General features: G+C 36.4%; 1 protein-coding gene across 2 annotated transcripts in view; it reads right to left on the bottom strand.

Moving 5' to 3' along the window:
• The window catches only part of KATNA1 (katanin catalytic subunit A1), a 32,670-nt gene extending 11,886 nt beyond the window's left edge, over positions 1-20,784 (bottom strand). Inside the window, exons 1-5 of one of the 2 annotated variants that reach the window (XM_020986588.2) lie at positions 20,578-20,784; positions 10,377-10,551; positions 8,107-8,264; positions 4,831-5,017; positions 379-500 (exon numbers count right to left, since the gene is read on the bottom strand). In XM_020986588.2, coding sequence (XP_020842247.1) covers positions 379-500; positions 4,831-5,017; positions 8,107-8,264; positions 10,377-10,538 — 629 coding nt within the window. In that variant the 5' untranslated portion in view covers positions 10,539-10,551; positions 20,578-20,784. The remainder of the gene's footprint in view (positions 1-378; positions 501-4,830; positions 5,018-8,106; positions 8,265-10,376; positions 10,552-20,577) is intronic. The other variant, XM_078155075.1, reaches the window with a different exon arrangement.
• Positions 20,785-21,985: the final 1,201 nt, after the last annotated feature.

The following is a 21,985-nucleotide window of genomic DNA, read 5'->3' as shown; positions in this document are numbered from 1 at the left end:
AGGCAAAAGACAGTAGTACTCAAACCCAAGTTACATTTTCAAACTGATTCCAATACAATCATTCAGACAGACTAGTTGGAAAAGCCAAGGGTTGAATCGCACCTCAGCCAGTGACTAGCTGTGGGACACTGGGCAAATCACTGAACTTCTGTGAGTTCCAGTAAAATAAGAATCAGAGCATCGCCTCACTGGGTGTTGAGTCTCAAATGAGATATAGAAAGACTTCTGAAGTTTTCAATGGGCTAATATGTCAGATATTATGATTAACTTTCAACAAATTACCCACAACTCCATTTTAATTTCAAAAATGTTAAGCTAACAAGCCATCACAGGCAACATTTTTCTAAATCTTCACTGTGTTGCAAGTTGGTAACTTACCATCGAATATTTGGATTCTGAGAAATTATATCTCTTTCCAAAGCTTCTACTAAGTCTTTATCATATCCCGTGCCATCAAATTTATTTGTCTCTGGTTCAGTAATTGCAGCAGGTGATTTGTTCTACACACACACACACACACACACACACACACACACACACACACACACACACACACACAGAAAAGAAAAGTGAGTCAGATCCATGTGTTGAACATAAAGCTGTTATTTAAAATGCTAATATGCTACTAAGATTAGTAAAACTATCCTTCTATCATATTCAGTGTCCCTTGAGTTTTACACTCAGTTTTGATTTTCACATGAAAAGAATATGACACACAGGTCTTGGAGTCAGGAAGACCTGTGTTCAAATCCAGCCTCAGACACTTGACCCTTATTAGCCGTGTGATTCTGGGCAAGTCACTTAATCCCAACTGCCTCAGCCAAAAAAAAAAAAGAGAGAGAGAGAAAAGAGACATTAAAGAGAAGTAAAATAAAAGTTTAAAAATAATTAAAAGGTTAGGAAACAGGATTGTACATAAACAAAAAGTATGAGTGTGTGTTATGACAAATTCAAACATTTCATGTTGTGATTAGATTAATCACAAAATAATGGCTAAAAGGCTAATGTCATATGTTTATTAAGGCAAGTCAGTTGTTAGATGTTGAGAAATACACAATTATTTGGACAGAAAGGTTAGAAAGAGGTTTTATTCTCCTATGGTTGCAGTTTAATCTTCAGTACCTACTTTGCCCTTATCAGTATTATAAATAAATCTGTTTTGGATTCTCCCAACCCCAGTTCTCTACCACCACTTCCTAACAATATGTCAACATGTAACCACCCGCTCATTTTGTGGCTATTTCCTTTTGCCCTCTACATTGAAGTTAAATTCATTTACCTCTCTTTCTAAGTTCTTCAAAATCTTGCCTAACTATTATTTCTCACAGGCATCCTCCAATTCAATCAGGTAGGTTCTTCTTTACTGTTCTCGCACATGGCTTTGCTCATTCCTACTACTGAACCTTTACTCATGCTATTGTGTCTCATTTGATAGAAGTGATCTCAATCAATGTTAACTTCCAGTCCCTCTCCAAAGTAAAAGGCAATATGGTATAATTCTTTAGAAGCAGAATGAAGAAAGGCAAGTTTTGAAAAGATTATTAGTCTAGACATAGTTTGTAAGACTGATGGAAAAGACAAGATGGAAGAAAGACTATTTAAATTCTAGCCCTATAGGGTACTGTCTAGGAAAACATTTTCTTTAAGGTAGTGATAGAACTTTTTCAGTCATACATATCCCTGACATTCTAGAATTCACTGATTTTATAATGTCTGTTATAAACAATCACATTAAAAATAAAGTTTTAAATCTCACAGCATTTTCATTATTTAGGCTTTCCAAATACAAACTTTCCATAACCATGAATAATCTTGGCTTTTTAAATGTAGGACTAAGGCAGAGGTCTTACATTGGCACCTTCTACTCCTTTAAGATTTAAAACACAGGGAGCTCTAATTTCTACTTAATAGCTTAAAACTTTCTTCTGTGAGCAATCAATATCTAACACTCTCCCTCTCTCATTTTAGTGTTTGTGAAATTTAAGCTTAAAATAGATTGCTACTTTACTGCTAAAAAGACATTTTTATTCATTTTAAAATAAAACAAAAGCATATTCTTAATTTTCTTACAGCATAGGAATTCTATAAAGACAGGGTGGCAGCCAGTGGATAAGAAGGCCAGGACTGCAATCAGGAGGACCAAAGTTCAAATCTGGCCTAACATGCTTCCTAGCTACATGACCTGTCTGCCTCAGTTTCCTCAACATATAATAATAACAGCACCTACCTCCTAGGGTAGGTGCGAGGACCAAATGAGATAATAATGGCAAAGCACTTAGAACAGTTCCTGGCACACGTGAGACACTTTATAAATGATTGTTCCTTTCCCTCTTCTATAGCTTCCCAATGACAATCTGGTGCAGCACTGACATAAGCAATCGACAAAGTCATACTACCTCTTCTCGCACTATAATTTCTCCTCAATCTGCCTTATTTATAGCCGATACTAGAAGAAACATTTCCAATGCAAAAAAGAATTTCTACCCTGTACCTCACACATGTGTATCTTTTTTCCAACTAGATAATAAACTACAAGGCAGATATCATTTCTCATACTTTTCTGTAACCCACATCTCTAAGCAGCTTTTTATATATCGTAAAAAAAAATCTGTGAATGAAAAACAAATTGTCAGATACTTATATGCAGCAAAATTGTCCCTCTGTTATCTTCTTTTTAAAGATGAATTGCACACAATGTATTTTTTTTAATTTTTTTTTTTAGGCTATTGGGATTAAGTGACTTGCCCAGGGTCACACAGCTAGTACATGTCAAATGTCTGGTCTGAGGCCAGATTTGAACTCAGGTACTCCTGACTTCAGGGCCGGTGCTCTATCCACCGCACCACCTAGCTGCCCTGTCACTTTTGATGTCAAACAACTGGCTTAAAATTTGAAAAGCAAGATGATCTCATGGATAAAATCTGGAATTGGCTACTAACATTGACAGCAATGGCTGAAGTCAGAAACACTACTTGATGGGAAGAATGGAGGTAAGAATGACAATCCTAAAAAAGGTCAATGAAATAGGCAGATAATGACCCTAAGTCAATGAAGGCTAGGAAAAATCCATTACTAACTTTGAATAAGTAGATAAAAAACCTAGATACCTTTGCTTAATGGGTGGAAGGGACCAAAACATCTATTTTCAATACCTTGCACCCCAAAATTATGTCTCTTTGAAAGAAAAACTGTAGGTTTACACTGAAAAATAAATGTCTATTATTTGAGGTAATACCACATGGCCCATACCCAGATCAATATGCTACTTGTTATTTGTGTGATCTACGGGAAAAAAATCTTTTTTTGCTCTTTCCCTTTGGTACCCAAAATAACTTGTTCAAAATGCCTTATTATTTCAGCTGAACTGTCAATACTCTCCCACAGTTTACATCTTATTACTGCTACTTATTTATTAGTAGAGAGCTTCTCCCCTCCCTATTCACAAGATGAAGAAAGTTACTGTGTAGTAAACAGGTTAGAAAACTAAATGCCTTTACCTATAAACAAGACTACATTTTCAATACAGAAGTAGGCTTGTGTGGGAAAAAAAAAAAGCTTCTTTCTGACTACTGGAGAGGAATGTATGTGTCTATACTTAAATGAGTAATACTTTATCTTTGTAAAGGGCTTTTGGGTTAAAAATTCTACTTAGTACCCATATGTAAATATACACCTTACTAAAAAAAAGTCAAATAATAAGGGGTTATATTGAAAAAAAAGAAAGAAAAAAAACAAGTGGGGTTAGGGTAGGGTGCTAATCCCCTTCTTATTTAGAGCTATTTCATCAATGTATCCAAACGTAAATTCTATTTTTACTCTATTCCTCCAGGCTCACATTCTCATATTAACAATTAGACAAAATAAGAAGATTTTTTTAAAAATGCAGTGGGATCTACTAAATGGAAACTAAAATTTAAAAAAAGACACTGTGAGATTTGAAAACACATAAGCCACTTTAGCAATAACTTTTCATCTCATCTCCTAGAACTTCAGTTGCTTCATAAAGCCTCTATTACCTGGAATATGAGGGAAACAGGACATTCTACTACGATTTTCAAAAAGTCATCTTCCTTATATTTATCATTTTTTTTGCCTGCCAATCTTTGACAATTAACTGACCTATATTTAAAGTGTCAGTTCTCATTGTCTGTATAGGTGTGTGGGAATGTATACATATATAAATATAGTGGATACAGAATATAAAGTATTGGAGTCAGCACAATAGAGAAAAAGCAGCACTGGACTAAGAAAAATAAATGGAGTTCTATTTAGGCTCTACCCTGTGGGACCTAGGTAATTTCATAACTTTGGCCAAGATACTTAACCTCTTGGGGCCTTGAATTCCTTAGCTACAAAGATGTGGGATTAGACTAGCAAATTATCCAGGCCTCTTACAACTGTTGATGTTATATAAGGTCCTAGAACAGGCCTGCACAACCTGTTGCCCACTAAAGGATTTTGGAGGAAGACATCCTCTACCTTTTTCACTGGCTGCCCAAAATCCTTTGGCAATACATATTACAAGCAGTACGTTGGCTGTAAGGGACTCATGGGCCACAGGTTGTACATGCCTCTTCTAGAAGTTGGATGAGAATGTGTGGTTTTTTAAAAAAAGATGCTGTTTGCCTTCACTTGTTTCTCCTACATACCATAGGAACTAAGTATTTGTTGAATGGAATATAGGAAAATTAATAATTTGGGGCTATGGTTAGTAGGCTCAGGTTATCTGAAGTTTTTTGCGCCGTAGCCTACTTTGAAAAATCAAGTTTGGGAAACACAACTAGCCAAAATCTCAAACTTTTACTTTCATCTTTTTAAGTAATTTCTTACCTTTTCTTCTCTTCCTTTATTCTGTTGCTCTTTCTTTTCTCGACAACGGACTGCTTTTCCTTTGTCATTATTAGAATTTTGTGAAGATGGACGATGAGGAACTTTGACTGCTGCACTTGGACGGTTACCATGGACTCTAGAGTCACTATACTGAGGAGACTGACGTTTTCTGGGTCCTGGTGATGGTCTGATTAGTGAAAACAGATCATACTATAAAAACAAGTGAGCCTGATGGCAGAGGACTAGTTATTTTGATTGACTGAAGAAAGAGAGCAGGATTAAAAAAAAAAGGATATGGCACAAGGTTACAAGAGATAAATAGAGGGTATTGATATTTGAATCTAAGGCGTGAATTTTGTGCAAAGGTTAATTGCAAATAAGAAGAAAAGTAGTACTGAAAGCAGTAACCATGGAAAAAGGATCTCTGTGAAATTATTCAGACACATCAACAAGTATTTATTCAGATATTATTGTGTTCTTAGTATTGTGCCAGGAACAGAGAAGAATGTAAAAATAATCCAAAATCCTTGTTTTCAATTTAACTTAAATGAATTTTTAATTTAGTTGGTACATAAGAAAGATAATATAAAACTGAATGGCAATATTATATATAATGTGCTGCCAACTATGATACACAGAGGAAGTACAACATTAATTCAGAGGAACAAGATCCTTGTGGGCATGGATAGTTAGAAGTAGCTTTACTAAAGATTTGAACTAAGCTAAAAGGAAGTTTAAAAGCTAGACTGCTAGAAAGAAGGAGTAAAGGCAAAACAATCAAAAGGGAAAACCATTAATACTAATGGTGATCATAATGAAGGGAACTGACATTTACAAAGCTTTATATACACACACGTATATCTCACAACAATCCAGCAAGGACCTACAAGTATTTTTAATCCCCATTACACAGATTAAGAAAGTGAAGCCAAGATAGGTTAAATTACATGTCTATGCTCGAAGAGCTAATAGGTATCAGACCCAGTATTCAAATCAAGGTCTCCTTGCTCTGACTCCAGCAGGAATGAAAACAAGGAAACTTCCTGACTGGAATAAAGGATTCATATTGGACTGCATTAGGAAGAAAATGCAATGTCAGATAAGTGAGGTAGGGCCAAGTGATGGAAGACTTTAAATCCTTGGTTAGAAATTTTGGCAACAAATTCCACCATAGATCTTAATCATGAAACTATGATGAAAGTGAAGATCAATCTAGTGGTAATATCTAATGGTAATATACACATGATCTATTAGGAAGAGAGAGAATAAAGGCAGGGAGATCAGTTAAATGACTATTATAGCAATTTAGGCATAAATTTAGTAGGGAACTAACCTAAGATAATAGCAACAAGACGGAAGTCAATAAATAGTCGATAAAGTTTAATTTCTAACTAAATAATAAGTAACAATAATAAAATAAATTTATTAAACACCTATTATGCACCAGGCACTGTGCTAAGCCCCAGAGATACAAATATAAAAAAGACAGTTCCTGCCTTCAAGGAGTTTATGATCTAATGGTGGAAGACACAAAAGAAAGGGAGCCTCGAGGGCAGTGATGATGGAAAAGCCAAAGAAGAAAAACACAAAATGGCAGCTCAACTTGAATGCAGTGAACAATCTTGGTTCTGGAGAACAGGGGATATAATGTATATTCTTCATCTCAACAGAACAGTGGAGGACTATGGTATGGAATGTCAGAATAGGTGACTCTGTCAGTCAATTGTGCTTAACTGTTTTTCTTTATAATACTTGGAGGACAGAGATTACATCAGGAAATGACTGACAAAAAAAGCATCAATTACAAAAAAAAAAGCAATTAATTTGAAAGTTAATCAATTCAAACAATACTGTGAAGTGAGACACTGATTTACAATTGGATATGACAGACTCAAAAATGACCAAACCAAGACAAAATAAGCTAACTTGTCAAACAGACAAAAAAAATTAGTAAAAGAGAAAGGATAAAGGACCATTTTAAAAATTGTGAGATGGAGGTGATGAAAAGACATCAAAACAAAAATGATCTTTGGGCAACTGGAATTTAAGTGATAACAAGGCTGAAATGAGTTGTTTCTGAAATATGAGAATTTAAAGCTCTCTGAAAAAAAAGTATAAAGCCAGAAGATTGGGGATTGGACCTTAAGGGAAACTAGGTTACAGGGCAGGAAGAAGAAATATATGAATGAAGATGGAAAGAAGCAACAAATGATTCCAATGAAGTAGGCTTTTCAGTAACAGCTTAAGGAATTAAAAACCAGGTTCCAGGAGAGGTACTAAAAATACTAACAGAAGTTCACAGTTATATTGTGTTTGAAGGCTTGTAAAGTACTTTACAAAACTTCATTTAACTTTAGATTGTTAATGAAACATTAATAAATGACTGGCTATGGAGAAGACACTGGCAAATAACTGAAAAGAGAAGAACAAATAGAGTAAGTAATATTAGGTTATCTGCACTACTCAGGGATGAACATTACTGAATTTTAGAGTCAGAAAGGTTCTAATAATACATACTCAGTGAGGAATTACTTTCACAAGATTACTAGAAGATGGATTTTTTTCCTGATTTAACACTAGTAAAGGGGAGTTACTCTCCAGGATCAGGTTATCTGGACAATGGACAACATTATTTTATTAGAAGATTCTTATCAATTAACAAGAATTTATTGTAAATGCTTACTGTATGCCAAGTACTAAGTGCTAGGGATACAAAGAAAGGCAAAAACAGTTCCTGCCCAAAAGGAAAATAAGGTACATATGGATTACCAAGGAAGGGGCAGCAGCATCAAAGATTTCTTAGAGAAGTAAAAGGTAGAGGAAAAAGAACTTATAGGTATAAATCTTAAAGAAACAAGATAAAATGGAATTAAGATAGCTGGTGAAAAACTTTAGGAGTTTAGAATCAGGAAATAAGAGGGGTGAAATGGGAAAATTGATAGCAATGAAGAGATTTATCCCTGTTCAATAAAACAATAAGCATTTATTCAGTACCTACAAAATACTTTCTCTTGTGTCTGTTGGACTAAGATTTCTCTTTTAAGGACGTGACACTATAAAAGAATGCAGATAGGGGCAAAACTTTTATAAGGAGTCAGAAATTATCAAAATATCACTAGTATACAAATTATGATTAGATAATTATTTTAAAGTAGCTAAAAATCACAAAACCCTTATTCCTGGTATTTTTTTCAGGAATCAAGAAACATTTTAGGCACCAAGTTAAACTTTGGGTTCATTTATTTCTAATACATCACCTAAAAGATCCCTACTTACCTTCGTTCAACAGGTACTGGCAAGGACCAAACTTCTCCCTCTGAAGCTGGAAGTTCATGATGAGCAGCTTTCAAAGGAGTGCTATCTAATTTAAAGCTTTCTAGCGTTTTCATGATATCCTTAACATGTTTAGCTTCCACACTTATCTCTTGCCAAACCTGGTTAGAAAGGAAAAACACGACCTTTAAATTCAAATGACTTAGAAAATCAACATCATAAATGTTACAAATCTGCATTTAGACAATAAAAATTTTAACTAGATAATCCAAGACTATTTAATAATGCTTTAAAGGTTTCATTTATGTTATACTCCCAACTCTAACAGCAACTGAAACAAGTTAAGTCAGAAGAATGGTTTCATGCTTTTTTCTTAAATTACAGACTTCTGATTCTAAATCAAGAATCTAATAAAATTATAGCTACTTAACAAAGAAAAAATAAGTCAAATACAATACTTTAAAAAAAAAAACAATCCTTAGATACTGATCTCAACCTCTTCTCTCATCTAGAGGAAAGTAATAAAATTGATTAAATTTAACTTTATATTTTTGCAATGTTATCTTCCTGACTTCCAATGCAACCTCTAATTAATAGTCCAATATAAGCCTAAGGAGGAATGTGGAAAAAAAGAAGTGGTTCTGATAAATCTACAACCTGCATAACTAAAAGCTGAATGAATAGAAGACTATATATCAAAATAAAAAATTAACTAAATGAAGGTTTCACAATTTATTCTTCAGCAAAGAAACAACATGACCAAAAAACAGAAAAACTCTTTTCCTATATATATATATCTATAATATATATATATATATATATATATATATATATATATATATATATATATATACACACACACACACACACACACACACACACACACACACACACACACACACACACACACAAAGAGAAGCTTAATTCAGTGACAGGTGACTAAGTAAAATACTAGAAATGGGTTCAAAATTTCCTTACTGTTGTTAAAGTTGAGTTAATATACGAATGTTACTTGTGAACTAAATAGAAAAAAAAAAGCATCTTTAACAAAATACATAAGCCACTGATTCACAAACAGGAAGAGAAAAAGGTCTGAAATGTCTTTCAATGATGCCTGGAAGAGGACCAACAGTCAAACCAAAGAAATAGCTCATTGGATCTATGGCTATCCTAGTGAAATACAATACTGAAGTAAGTTATTTAAAGCATCTTTGTAATTTCTTTGCTATAACACTATATAATTGAGCCTTGCCATGGCATTATCCTTTATACTTGCCACTCTACAGGAACATCTAACAGATGATAATGAAGCCTCAAAAGGCCCTCCCCTAAAATGCTCTAATCCTGTATCAAATTTGGTTCTAAAGAAAATGTTAAATTCATTGCCAATGTATTTTGTGTGACAATATTGTCTTATAATTAGGTTATCAGAATGAGAGACTAAATTTCCCTTTATCAAAGTGTAGATGGGATAGACTAAGTGGGATATAACGGGGCTTTTACCATAGATGCCAAAACTCATATAAGATTCCATGTTCTAAAAAGGCTGTACTGCATTTATATATAATTCTGAATCTTTCAAATCCTTCTTAAAAGTTATCTGAGCAATTAAACCATTAAAGCAAATGTAAATATCAACCAATCAAGAAGGATTTATCAAATACCCATTAAGTTCTAGGTACTTTACTAGGCATGGATATACAAAGAAAAAAATTAAACAGTCCCTGCCTTTGAGAAGTTTGCATTCTAATAATGAGAAAACATGCACACATAAGCACAAACAAAATAAACAGATCACTGGGGGGAGGGGGGTATTGAGTAGTGTGGTAGGGAGGAAATCGGGAAAAATGTCATGTAAAAAGTGTTGCTTGATTTGAATGCTGAAGGAAACTAAAGATTCTAAAGGAAGAAGTAACGAAGAAGTATATTCCTGAATAGATTAGTGCTGGGGGCGGGGGTGGGGGTAGGGGGAATTGGTACAGGCACAGAAAAGGGAGAAGGAACGCTGTGTACAAAGAATAGCAAGGCAACCAGTTTGGCTAGACTTTAGAATGAACGAAGGACAGTAATGTGCAATAAGACTAGAAAGGTAGTTTCGAGTCAGATTGTGAGGGCCTTTAAATCCCAAACAGAAGAGTTTGTATCTGTAGAGGCAACAATGAATCCCTGTAGCTTACTGAGGAGTGGAGTGATATGGTCAGACTTGCGCTTTAGAAAAAACACTTTTGATTACACATGTAGGATGAGAGGGGAGAAATCTGACACGTGCTCACCTGTTGCCATTTTTGCTGAAGGTATGTATCTTTGACTGAGTACAGGTATTTGTTCATTTGATCAAGCACTCCCTGATAATAGACCATCGCAGAGTCATAGTTTCCCAGCAAAGCATATTCACGAGCCAATTTTACATTTTCACTAATCATAAGAAGACTCATGCTCAAATGCAAGCTGAAAAATAAAGAAAAAGAATCACGTTCCGTATTGCATGTCTATTAACAGTAGGTATCCAAACAGGGCCTAATAATCACAGAGTCAAAAAGGAACATCATCCAAGTCCCCGAGTTCCTGAAGAGCCCAGCTCAGACTGTGGATGTATTTTAAGTTTCTGAAAAGACATTATTCAAAGTTACAGTAGGATTTGTGAACACAGAACTAATCCGAAGCTATTCTAGAACAGTTTAGACTAGATGAATACAAGGTTGTGATCCTGGGTAACTGGAAGGCTGATAGTGCCTTTGATGGAAACAGGAAAGTTAGAAAAGGGAATGTTTTAAAGGAGAAAAAAGGTGGTCCCAGCTGACTTTTCCTAGATTATAATCTTAACACTCAAAGAAAAATGTGTGGTATGTCTATTCAGGGGGTTAGTAGGCATGAGAAACATTAACTTATAAATATGTGGTGAGAAGACCCAATGCTACAAATCTGTATTTGATACAGAAAAATAGGGCTTGGGTACAAATCCCTTTGACAATCTAAAGTAGAACTATTACACTGGATGGGCAATGTGGCCCTTGGCCCAATATGACAACTCAATTTCTTACCTATTTATGATATCAAATTTATATTTAGGAGTTTTAAAGTAGGTAAAACAGTCCTTTAATAAATCTATATTGTGAGAGACATTTAAATTTGAAAACAAAAGTCAATTCAAATTTTATCTTTCAGTAACTTATAATTTTACTATTATGAATGACTTCATCTATGAAAAAGTTTATTAAACAAATCAGAGGTGGCAGTTTTATTCTTTCAAAGATCCTACCATAGATTTCCTAGTTAAATATTTAACTTTTTTACAATTAAAAATTAATATTTTCTCTTTTCATCCAGTAAATTGCTTCTACTTTATTAAAAAGTATAGAATGAACAGAACAGAATAAAGAACAGCAAAAATGTCACACAATGGTACATTTGGGGACCTTTGAAATGGTATATTTATTTTCTGGGAGAATCAGATCTATGCTATAAGCTATATTAAGAGAATATACTGACTTTGCTTTAGAATAATTTTATCTTTATAACACTGGTTAATATTAACATAACCAGATTTTATCTTTATAATAATAAAGCCAGGAAAACAGGGTGGAAATCTGTTTTACTTCATTATGTATATTAATTACATGAATTTTGTTTTCCTTTGCTTTTCTAATTGAAGGAAGGAGGTACAAGGAAGGAAAATGAAGACAGGGTTCTTAAAAATGGGGGAGGGGAGACAGACTTCAGAACAGAAGGAATCACAGACAAGCTGGACAGATTTGAAAACTATACACTGATTTATTATATACAGTTATCCCTTCCATATTGCAATTTTCCCCACTGCAGTTTCGATATAATGGAAGTCAGAATAAAAAATTAAATGGGAATTTTGGGGGAGTTTTGTGGGAGATGAAGACAACATGTGAAGGCCAACAGATGACAAGAGCCATGACCAAATACTTAACCCAATTTTTACAATAATACTGTAAACACTCCATAAAAGAAAAATGAAAAAATTCAGATATCTTCTCTGGTATGAAGGGAGGATCAAAAAATTTTACAAGGAGTTTCCAGATCATTCCCTAACCCCTCAATGTGGAAGGGATAACTATATCTTAAAAGGGTTTCACAAACAATCCTCTCTTGTTTTACAATACATAGAAGGGCTCATTTTTGGTTTAAGTTCAAATTATAAACAAAGTAAAATTTTTTGAAATTAAATAATTTTAAAGCAGAAAAGAAGTCTTAAAGTTAAGAATACTCCAAATCCTGCCTCCAACACATACTACTTACGTAACTATAGGCAAGTCAGTTATCCTCTTAGTTCCCCCGTGAAACTTTCTAAAGTTCTAAGTTATATATGAGTTGCTGATCTGTATCAGCAAAGCTTCCTCATCAAGAATTCCTCTTATAGATGAAATCACAATTTCAGAAGCCTCCTCGTTACTTAATAAATCATCAAACACTTATTAAGTCCCTAATACATGAAAGGCACTGTGTGGGGAATACGAATATGATACATGAAACAATCCCTACTCCCAAGAATCTTACGTTCTGATGGGGAAGACAAGTACTTATATAAGTATATTCCGAACAAATATAAATAGAATAAACATAGTAAATATGAAATAATTAATTAAGTACAAGGCAACTGGGTCAGGGGAAGAGAGAAGTGAGTAAGCATTTATATGGCACCTACTACATTCTAGGCACAGTGCTTAGCACTTCACAAATACTATCTCATTTGATCCTCACAACAACCCTGTAAGTAACTATTATTATGCCCATTTCACAGTTGAGGAAACCGTGGAAGACAAAAGTTGATTTGCCCAGGGTCTTGTTAAACTGACAACTGACTGGATATGTGTATTGAGGAAGAGTAAGTATCCTAGGATAAAGAAAAGGCTATAAAATTGAGAGAATGAAAAGGATATTGGTGTCTTCAAAAAATAAATGGAAGTTTAGAAGAGGAAAGAGTTTAAGAGGAAAGTTAATGAGTTGAATTTTAGACATGCTGAGTTCAAGCTGTCTCCAGGATATCCAGTCTGAAACAGCCAATAAGGAATTAGTATTCTGGGACTTAAGTTAAGGTAGAGACTGGGGATGAATATACAGATCTAGGAGTCTTCTGTATAGAACTAATAGCTACGCCCAAGGGAGCTAATAAGGTTACCAAGAAATGATTGAAGAAGAGAAGGAGGCAAGGACTGAACTTTGGTACATACCCGTAGTTAAAAGGTATGATATGGACAATGAGCCAGCAAAAGAGATGGAGTAGTCAGATAGCAGAACCAGAAGAGAACAGAGTCACAAATAACCAGAGAGGAAAGAATATACAGGAAGAAGAGTGTTCACAGTGTAAATGCCAAGAAGGATCTGGAGTCAGGAGGACCTGAGTTCAAATATGACCTCAGACACTTGATACTTACCAGCTGTGTGACTCTGGGCAAGTCACTTAATCCCGACTGCCTCGTGCCCCCCCCCCCAAAAAAAGGATGTAAAATAGGTCAAGAAGCATAAGGGCTTAGAAAAGACAGCCAAATTAAACCAGCAATTAAAATAATCACCAGTGACACCAGGGAGCAGTTTCAGCTGAGTGATGATGGGGTTGGAAGCCAGCTTGCAAAGAGCTGAAGAATGAGTGACATGTTTTATCATGAGTCCTCTGAAATCATGGTTGGTCATGCTGATCAGAGTACCTAAGTCTTTCAAAGATATTTGTCTTTACAATACTGTTGTCACCATATTACTTCAGTTTATATAAGTCTTTCCAGGTTTCTCTGAAACTTCCCCCCAAACTCTTCCCTCTCTTAAACTTCCATATTTTTTTGAAGGTACCAATATCCTTTCAGTCTCTTAGGTTTATAGGTTTATCTTTATCCTAGACTTCTCACTCTCCTTCATTCCATGCATTTCTTACAGCATAACAGTATTCCATCACGTTTCCATATCACAACTTTGTTCAGCCATTCCCTCAACTGATGAGCATCCCATTTTCAATTCTTTGCCACTGCAGAGCTATAAATATTTTTGTAAATCTTAGTTTATTTTGTTTAAGATTAACTTCCCTCCCTTTATTTCCCCTTTTTCCTTCTCTCCCCCTTCTCTTTGTTTCTCTGATGCATGAAATGTATTTCTGAACTCCTCTGTCTATGTATTCTTCCCTCCTTTGACCAGTTTAGATATAAGGTTCAAATGTGAGCTGCTCCCTCCACCCCCTCCTCTTTATTTGTACAGACTTTTATTTGCTTTCTTATTAAGAAGGATAATTTTTCCTATCGTCCACTTTTCCCCTCCTCCATGTATTCCTTATCTTCTTCCTTGCCATTCTTTTAAGATCAAGATATAACAGAACCACACCCAATCCTAATTAGACTCCCTCTATGACACTTAATGATAGAGTTCAGAGGGGACACAGGTCTGTCTCATCTCTCCACATTCGAATGTAAAAAGTTATCCTTGTTTAGTCCTTTACCATTATTTGTTCATGGTTACCTTTTTTGTTTCTCTTGACCCTTGTGTTTATGCATCAAAGTCTCTACTTAGCTCTGATCTTTTCATGAGGAATGCTTGGAAGTCCTCTATTTCATTAACAATTAATTTTTCCCCATATGGCATTATACTCAGTCTTGCTGAGTAAGTTATTCTTAGTTGTAATCCTGTATCATTAGGCTTTGGGAATATCATATTCCAAGGTCTCCATTCCTTTATAGTGGTGGCTGTTAAATCATAAATGATTCTAACTATGGTTCCTTGGTATTTGAATTCTCTTTTTCAGGCTATTTGCAATATTTTTTCTTTGATCTGGAAGCTCTGGATTTTGGCTATGATTTTCCTATGAGTTTTTTTTTCATTTTGAGGTTTCTTGCAGGAGGTGATCTCCTTCTAGGAAATCTACATTGCTCTCTGCTTCTAAGAGATTTTGGCAGTTTTCATTTATGATTTCTTTAAAGATGATGTCTAAGCTCTTTTTTTGGTCATGGCTTTTAAGCAGTCCAGTGATTCTTAAATTATCTCACTTTGATTGTGTTCCAAATCAGATGTTTTTGCTATGAGATAACATATTTTCTTCCTTTTTTTTTTTTAAGTCTTTTGGCTTTGGTTTTTTTTGTTGTCTCATAGAATCTTTAGCTTGTATTTGGTTCATTCTCATTTTCAAGGAATTTGTTGTTAGGGTAAAGCTTTTTTTTTTTGGTGAGGCAATTGGGGTTACGTGACTTGTCCAAGGTCATACAGCTAGTAAGTGTCAAGTGTCTGAGGCTGGATTTGAACTCAGGTCCCCCTGATTCCAAGGCCAGAGCTCCATCCACTTCACCACCTCGCTGCCCCTAGGGTAAAGCTTTACAACTCTTTTGTCAAGTTACTAATTCTTTCTTCCATAGTTCTAATTCCTTTTCTAATTTTTCTAAGTACTTTAATTTCATTAAAAATCATTTTTAAGCTTTTTAAAACTCTTGCTCCCTCAACAAATTCTGTTGAATTTATGCTCAACTTCCACTTTACTTTGAGGCTTTGCTTGTAGATGTTACAGAACCATTCTCTTCTACTGGATTTGTACCTTGAGATTCCCAGTCAAGATATTAAGTCTTTAAGATGGGATTCCCTTTTTGTTGCTTTATTCTTTCAGCCTACTTCTTGACTTCAGGCTTTATGTTAAACAGGCTTTGCATGCTTCTGGATGAAAGCTTTGGACTGGTCTTCCGTTGCTTTTCTTGGGGTATTGATTATTGCATTATTTCAGAGACAACTCAGGCTGGGGACCTGAAAGCTTCAGTGTTCCCAAAGTGGCATGAATCAAGGCAAAGTCTGACCACTGCTCTCTTGGTTTGAACTCTGCAAAAGTTTCTGAACTGGGCTTGGGTCTGAGCTAAGCATCTGTGAGCTTGCCTCCTTTGGAGTTTCAACAGCTGCTGCTGACCTCAGCTATCAGCCAAGGGAGGAAAGTTCTGCTGCTTCAGAACTACAGAACAGCTGGCTCTCTTTTGGTCTGGGACTCCTGCCTTGGTTACTCCTCTGTAGGCTTCAGCATGGTTTGGAGGTTGGAACTAAGACCCCGCTAAGATCCTAGAGTCCAAGCCACACAGCTGCTGCTTGCTTCTGAATTTGCCCCTTGCTCAGTAACTAGCTAAGGACCCCTGACCAATCCTCACCTAAGAATGCTATCCCCCAGCAAAGGTCCCCCCCTCAGTCTACCCTGGATCTGTGGTCCAGAATTGGGTAGTGAGTGACAGAGCTGCCAATTGGTACCTTTTCCAAAACAAGTTTAGGTACCTCTATGCTGGATCTGGGACCTCTTCCTGCCTCTTTCACACTGGAATGCTCCCAGCAGTATGCTCCTCACCAGACCCTGTCCCTAGTGTCCACACACTTCTCCCTATGCTGACATGGGCTGGAAAAAAATTACTCACTTTCATTTTTTTCCCCTTGGATTTCCTGATCAGGAATAACTCTGGTACATTTTCTAAATCTGTTTGGGGGGGAGGAGAGAGGGGAGAAGGTGTGGAGGGTGGAAGTAATATACTTTTTTTGACTACTCCACTAACTTGGCTCCCTCCAGCCGTTAAATACATTTTTAATGGGACCCAAGAGAATAAAGACTTTTTTTACAAGCTTAGGCAATGTATTAAAATGTACTCTTTGAAAGAGTATGTAAAACAATGCCTTATATGATCTAGAATTAATTAGAAATGAAAAGATCAGCCAAAAGAGAAAGATGAACTTTAATCTATATGGATATACTAAGCAAGACAAAATATCCATCCCATATTGGTTTTTCTAATACAGGTAAGAAAATTTTATTTGCTAATCATAAAAAAACAATGAAGGCATTTTGAAAAATGTCCTGTCATGGAAGGTGGTATGTAGCAGGTACAGTGGAAAAGGACACTGAATTTGAAGTAAGAAGATCTGAGTTCAAATATTGGCCCAAATATTTAAAATTTGTGTGATTTTGGGTTTTACCTCTCAGGCCACAGTTTTCACATCTGTAAAATGAAGGAACTGGACTAGATAATAGCTTCTAAGATTCATCCTAACTCTAAATCTTAATAGTGCAGCTGGTATTATCCGCATTCTCAAGGAAGAGAAGAACTCCAGATTATTAAGTATGGTAGTCAATACTTTTTGAGCTACTAACATACTGACTGATTGCTAAGCACTATGCCACAATCAGAGGTGTGTGGTATAGTGAAAAAGTCAGAAAATCTAGTTCAAATACTGTCTCTTATATTTTATTTGTGTGACCTTCAGCAGGTCGTTTTACCTCTCTGGGCCTTAATTTCCTCATACATAAATCAGAGATGGATGGTGGTAGACTAGAGATTTCCAAGGTCCCTTCCAACTCTAAAGCTATAATCCAATGGGGCTGCCCTGTTTAAGACTTATGATAAAATTAGAGATGCATGTTGTATACACAAATAAGTAAACATTTTTACAAACTCTTTGTGAACGGAAAAGGTTGTAAGAGGTGGAAGTCAGTGATAAGTAAAAAAGGTTTCTCTACTTCTGCTTCAATAGGTAACGTTCATAGTAAATTTCACCTTCTGGTTAGATATTCCTTATGGGCAATGTACTGTCACTTTATAATTTTGTTTTGTTGTTTAAAAAAATCTAGTTCAAGAAAACATCTAGCCCTCTAAAAAACAGGTTATTGATTATAGTATAATTGCTCTGTACCAAGCACTGAGAAAACATTTTCTTTATTCTTTTAGTTTTGTAACCCTAAACACCATCTTTCTCCCAAATTTAATGATAATGCTGTATAGTTCTACAAGATTCTCTAATCCTGAATACTCACCCTAAATTTCCACTAATACACCTAATTTTAACTATAATTTTTGAACATTAGATATTAATTTAACATTTTAATACAATCCTACAAAAATAACAATTTTCTGTAATTTTAATAAAATTTCTATAAATTTTTCCCAAAAAATTTCAAAGAATTTTAACTTCATACATTATTACTTCTTACAATTATCATAGGCTGCAGCTACATTATTTCAGAACAAGCTTTTCCACTTACTCTCATCCTATGACAGTCACCCTTTGTTTAGATGGCTTGTGAGGAATTTAACTTAACTGATGACTAAACTCATTAAAATTAATTGAGCAAGATGCTAATAAAATAAGCAAGATCAGATTTTTAAATGAAATGCAATGACATCTGATGTTTCAGAAAGGTCAAGCCACATGTGATATCTATGTAGTATGTGTGCAAACAGTTCTTTTATTCACATATAACTAGGGAATAATCAGAAAAGGGGGGAGTCCTTTGTCAAACAGATGGAAAACAGGCAATAAATTTAAAAAAACTTAATCTTTAGCCTTCTATTTCCTTTCCTCAAAGCTCTCAAAAGAAAACAAAATGAAACTCTTGTGAATTTATTTATTTGAGGTTCTGGGTGTTTGGGGCATCCAAGTATGGGGGCATTGTTAAAAATACGGAAAAACTCAGTGAAAAATTTTCTGCTTTCTGCAAAGCTGGCTTACTCAAATATATAAAAAATATTAACTATACATTATCTGAAGTCAAACCAAAAGGTGTTTAAAACCAGAATCAGAGTTCAGTAAACCAAACTTCAAAAAAGAGCAAGGTGCTACACTGGTAAATAATTCTGAACTAACATCTGGGGTTTGCAATTAGATTATGCAGATATTATAAATTCGTCACTGGTAATGATGAATAATCACTAATGAATGACCCATGACTACTCAGAACACGGTAGATGTTTTTCCTTATTTTAAAGCTTGACAAAGTTATTGCTGTGGTACAAGAGTATCTTAGAGTAACCTGTGTTCAGAAAGTATTTTAAAGATGGGGAGGGGGACACTATTCTTCGTCACTGTAATAAAAACTTGTGTTTTTTAAGGAAATATTTTTAAAATTAAACATTTTAAAGGTGGGGAGTAAGGACACTATTCTTTATCACTGTTAATAAACATAACTTTGTTGTGGTAAGAAAATGTTTGTAATGGAAAAAGTCACATACATACTAATTTAATAATAAGATATAAAGCTCAATTTATCCTAGACAAAACTGGGGAGGAAAGGAATAAAGAAATTAATGGGCTTAACACAATTCAACAAAAACAACATAGCCAAAAAGCCACATTTAAGTTCGCCATGAAATAAGCAGGATGACTAAATGTACTCAGAATTTTATCAGTAGACAACATACTATGACTTCTGACAAATAACACTATCTTTGTAAAACAGTCAATATGGTTACAATAAAAGGAAAATATTTAGCCCTATGCCAGAAAAACTGAAAATTCCACAATGTACTTCGTATTAAATTTCTGAAGTGTATTATTTAGGACTGGTGGGAAAGTAATCATTATTGTCTTTTAAAGTTCTAACATATGATACAAGGCTAAGTAGAAATATGTAAGAGTATACAGTTATCAATGCTTCCTGGAAAGGTTGCTATCATTTCTTTGTACAAGAATGCCCACTATACCAATTATTCTTTCAATTTTTTTTAAAAAGTCTAATTCAAGAAACCACCTTTAAATAACTTCTAAAAAAAATTTTAATCCCCCTATGGAAAAGTTGGTCTACTATATATGTAGATAATATATATTACACACTATATACTGAGAACTTTTCAGCCTCTCCGAGCAGTACATAAATCACATCAGAAATCTTAGTGTTCTATCATTGTGACTAATAAGCAAAGATCTTTGCACACATTCTAAAACACTAGCAATGCTTTTTAACAGTCAAAGCAGAACGCAAGTCAAAAGCTGAACTGTTTCAAAAGTGATGACTAGGCTATCAATGCACTGGGAGTCGGCTGCTTATAAATCAGGCAGTTCACAATTAAAACAGAAAACAGACTTGTTTTTTAACAAAGTGCTGGCATGGAACGATAAAGCATTTTCAGCTAAGGAAAAATCACGTTCCTCTGTAATTCTGCCATTAATGCAACAAGGAATAACATCAGGGAAAAACAACCTTCAATAAGAAACTTTCCCCCTAAACTATCTACTTTTTTTTAAAGGGGGGGAGTGGGTAATTAGAAATTGACAGCGCTATGAAAAACTAAAATGATAATTACTCTCAAAATGACACATCAACCTAAGAGCCAAAATAAAGACACTACTTTTGAAAATCAAGGGATGGGGGGGTGGAGAGAGAGAATGGGGGTGGGGGTGGAATAAGAAAGTCTTCAAATAAAAAAAAAGGGGGGGTGAAAGGAGGATTCAAACACCGAGGCTGCCAGACCGGCCTCAGGATTTCTCCGGTCACACGAGGCTGGGAGTAGGGTTGGGGTCTGGCCCCAGCTCGTCCCCCGGGAAGAGGAGAAACCCAAGCTCGGAGGTGCAGGTGTGTCAAACAACGAAGTCGGGGACTTGGGGCTGGGACTCAGAGCAGGAGGCAAGTGATCAGCACGGAATGCGGGACGGGACCCCCGGACTTCCCCCCTACCCCCCCCCGCCCCAGCCTCACTGCCCACGGCCGGGGGGGGGGTGGAGAAGAAGAGGAGAGAGGCTCACCTGAGTTCACTGTGGCGACGGGGAGCTCGGGGGAGGAAACTGCCCACCGCGGCTGGAGGGCGGGGGCGGGACGGGCCCCTCGGTCCACCCCCAGCAGCTAGGAAGAGAGGCTACTGAGACCCTACCCTGCACTTCCCCGCCCAACCGCCACCCCTCCGGCGCCGCCGCACCTCCTCACTGAGAATTTGAAGTCAAACCCGCCAGGGTCACTTCCGGTGGTGGCCGCGCCGGCCCAGGCGACATCGGCGCATGCGTAGCGGAAAGGGAACGCCCCGGGAGCGAAGACGAGCGAGGCGTGCGCGCGCCTGCTCTCGCTCCCTGGGGTAGTGCGTAGAAGTCAGCAAGGGGGTGGGGCCGGCGGCGGCGACGACCGCAGCTGTGTTACCTGTGGCGAGCGTTCTAAGCGCCGCTGCAGCATCCCCCGCGTCCTCTTCCGAGGGGACCCAGCGTGCGGAGGCGGAGCTTGGGCCGCCCGGGGTGGGGGGGGGACCCTCTCCCGCAGATATAGGCTGCGGTTAACGAACTCTCCACCCCACCCCCACCCTCGCTGAAAGGGGTCTCCTGCTCTTCCACATCTGAGGCGCTGTCACCCCTTTTCTAAGTCGGAGAAAAAGACTATGTGTATATGGACAGACAGAGAGAGGAGACAGTCTAGACACACACACACACACACACACACACACACACACACACACACATACACATATGGGATTCTCGGTGTCTTAGTGCGGCTTTAATAGATACAGTCTATACGCACACACGCACATACACACACATATGGAGTCCCAAAAGTCCTGGTGCAGCTTTAAACTTTAATAGCTTTTGAGACAATAGTGTGTGTATACACATAGGTATATGTGTGCACACACATATTTGTACCTAGTCATATACATATATGTATGTGTACCTATATAATTATGTATACATTAAATATAATTTAATTTGTATTGGCTATGTAGACATTTGTTTAACATGCATGCATATGTATGTATGCACAATATACACATGTGTGTACACATATACATGTGCATTGTATGCGTACTTGTCTCAAAAGTTATTAGAGTTTTTTAATAACTGCAGTAAGACTTTTGGGACACCTGGTGTTATTGCATATTTCTCCCATATTTAGCTCAGACTCACCTTTTCAGTATTAGCTTCCTCCATTCTATACAGCAGGATGGATAGCTTAAAAGGTTTGCAATGTTTTATATGTTACCTCATCTGATCCTAATGACAGTCCTATGAGTGAGGTATTACTATCCCTTTTTTATAGATGAAGAGCTGAGGCTGAGAGGTTGTGTGACTTGTGCAGAATCATAGCCAAGGAAATGTCTACAGAAGGACTTGAACCGAGGTCTTCCTGTCAGTACTTTTGACTACTGTTTCAAGAAAATGCCAACTAATTTAC

This window comes from Phascolarctos cinereus, unplaced genomic scaffold (assembly GCF_003287225.1).
Source record: "Phascolarctos cinereus isolate Bilbo 61053 unplaced genomic scaffold, phaCin_HiC Scaffold_5;HRSCAF=322, whole genome shotgun sequence".
NCBI lineage: Eukaryota > Metazoa > Chordata > Mammalia > Diprotodontia > Phascolarctidae > Phascolarctos > Phascolarctos cinereus.
The sequence above is the reverse complement of the archived record's forward strand: the minus strand, read 5'-3'. Positions and strand labels throughout refer to the sequence as shown.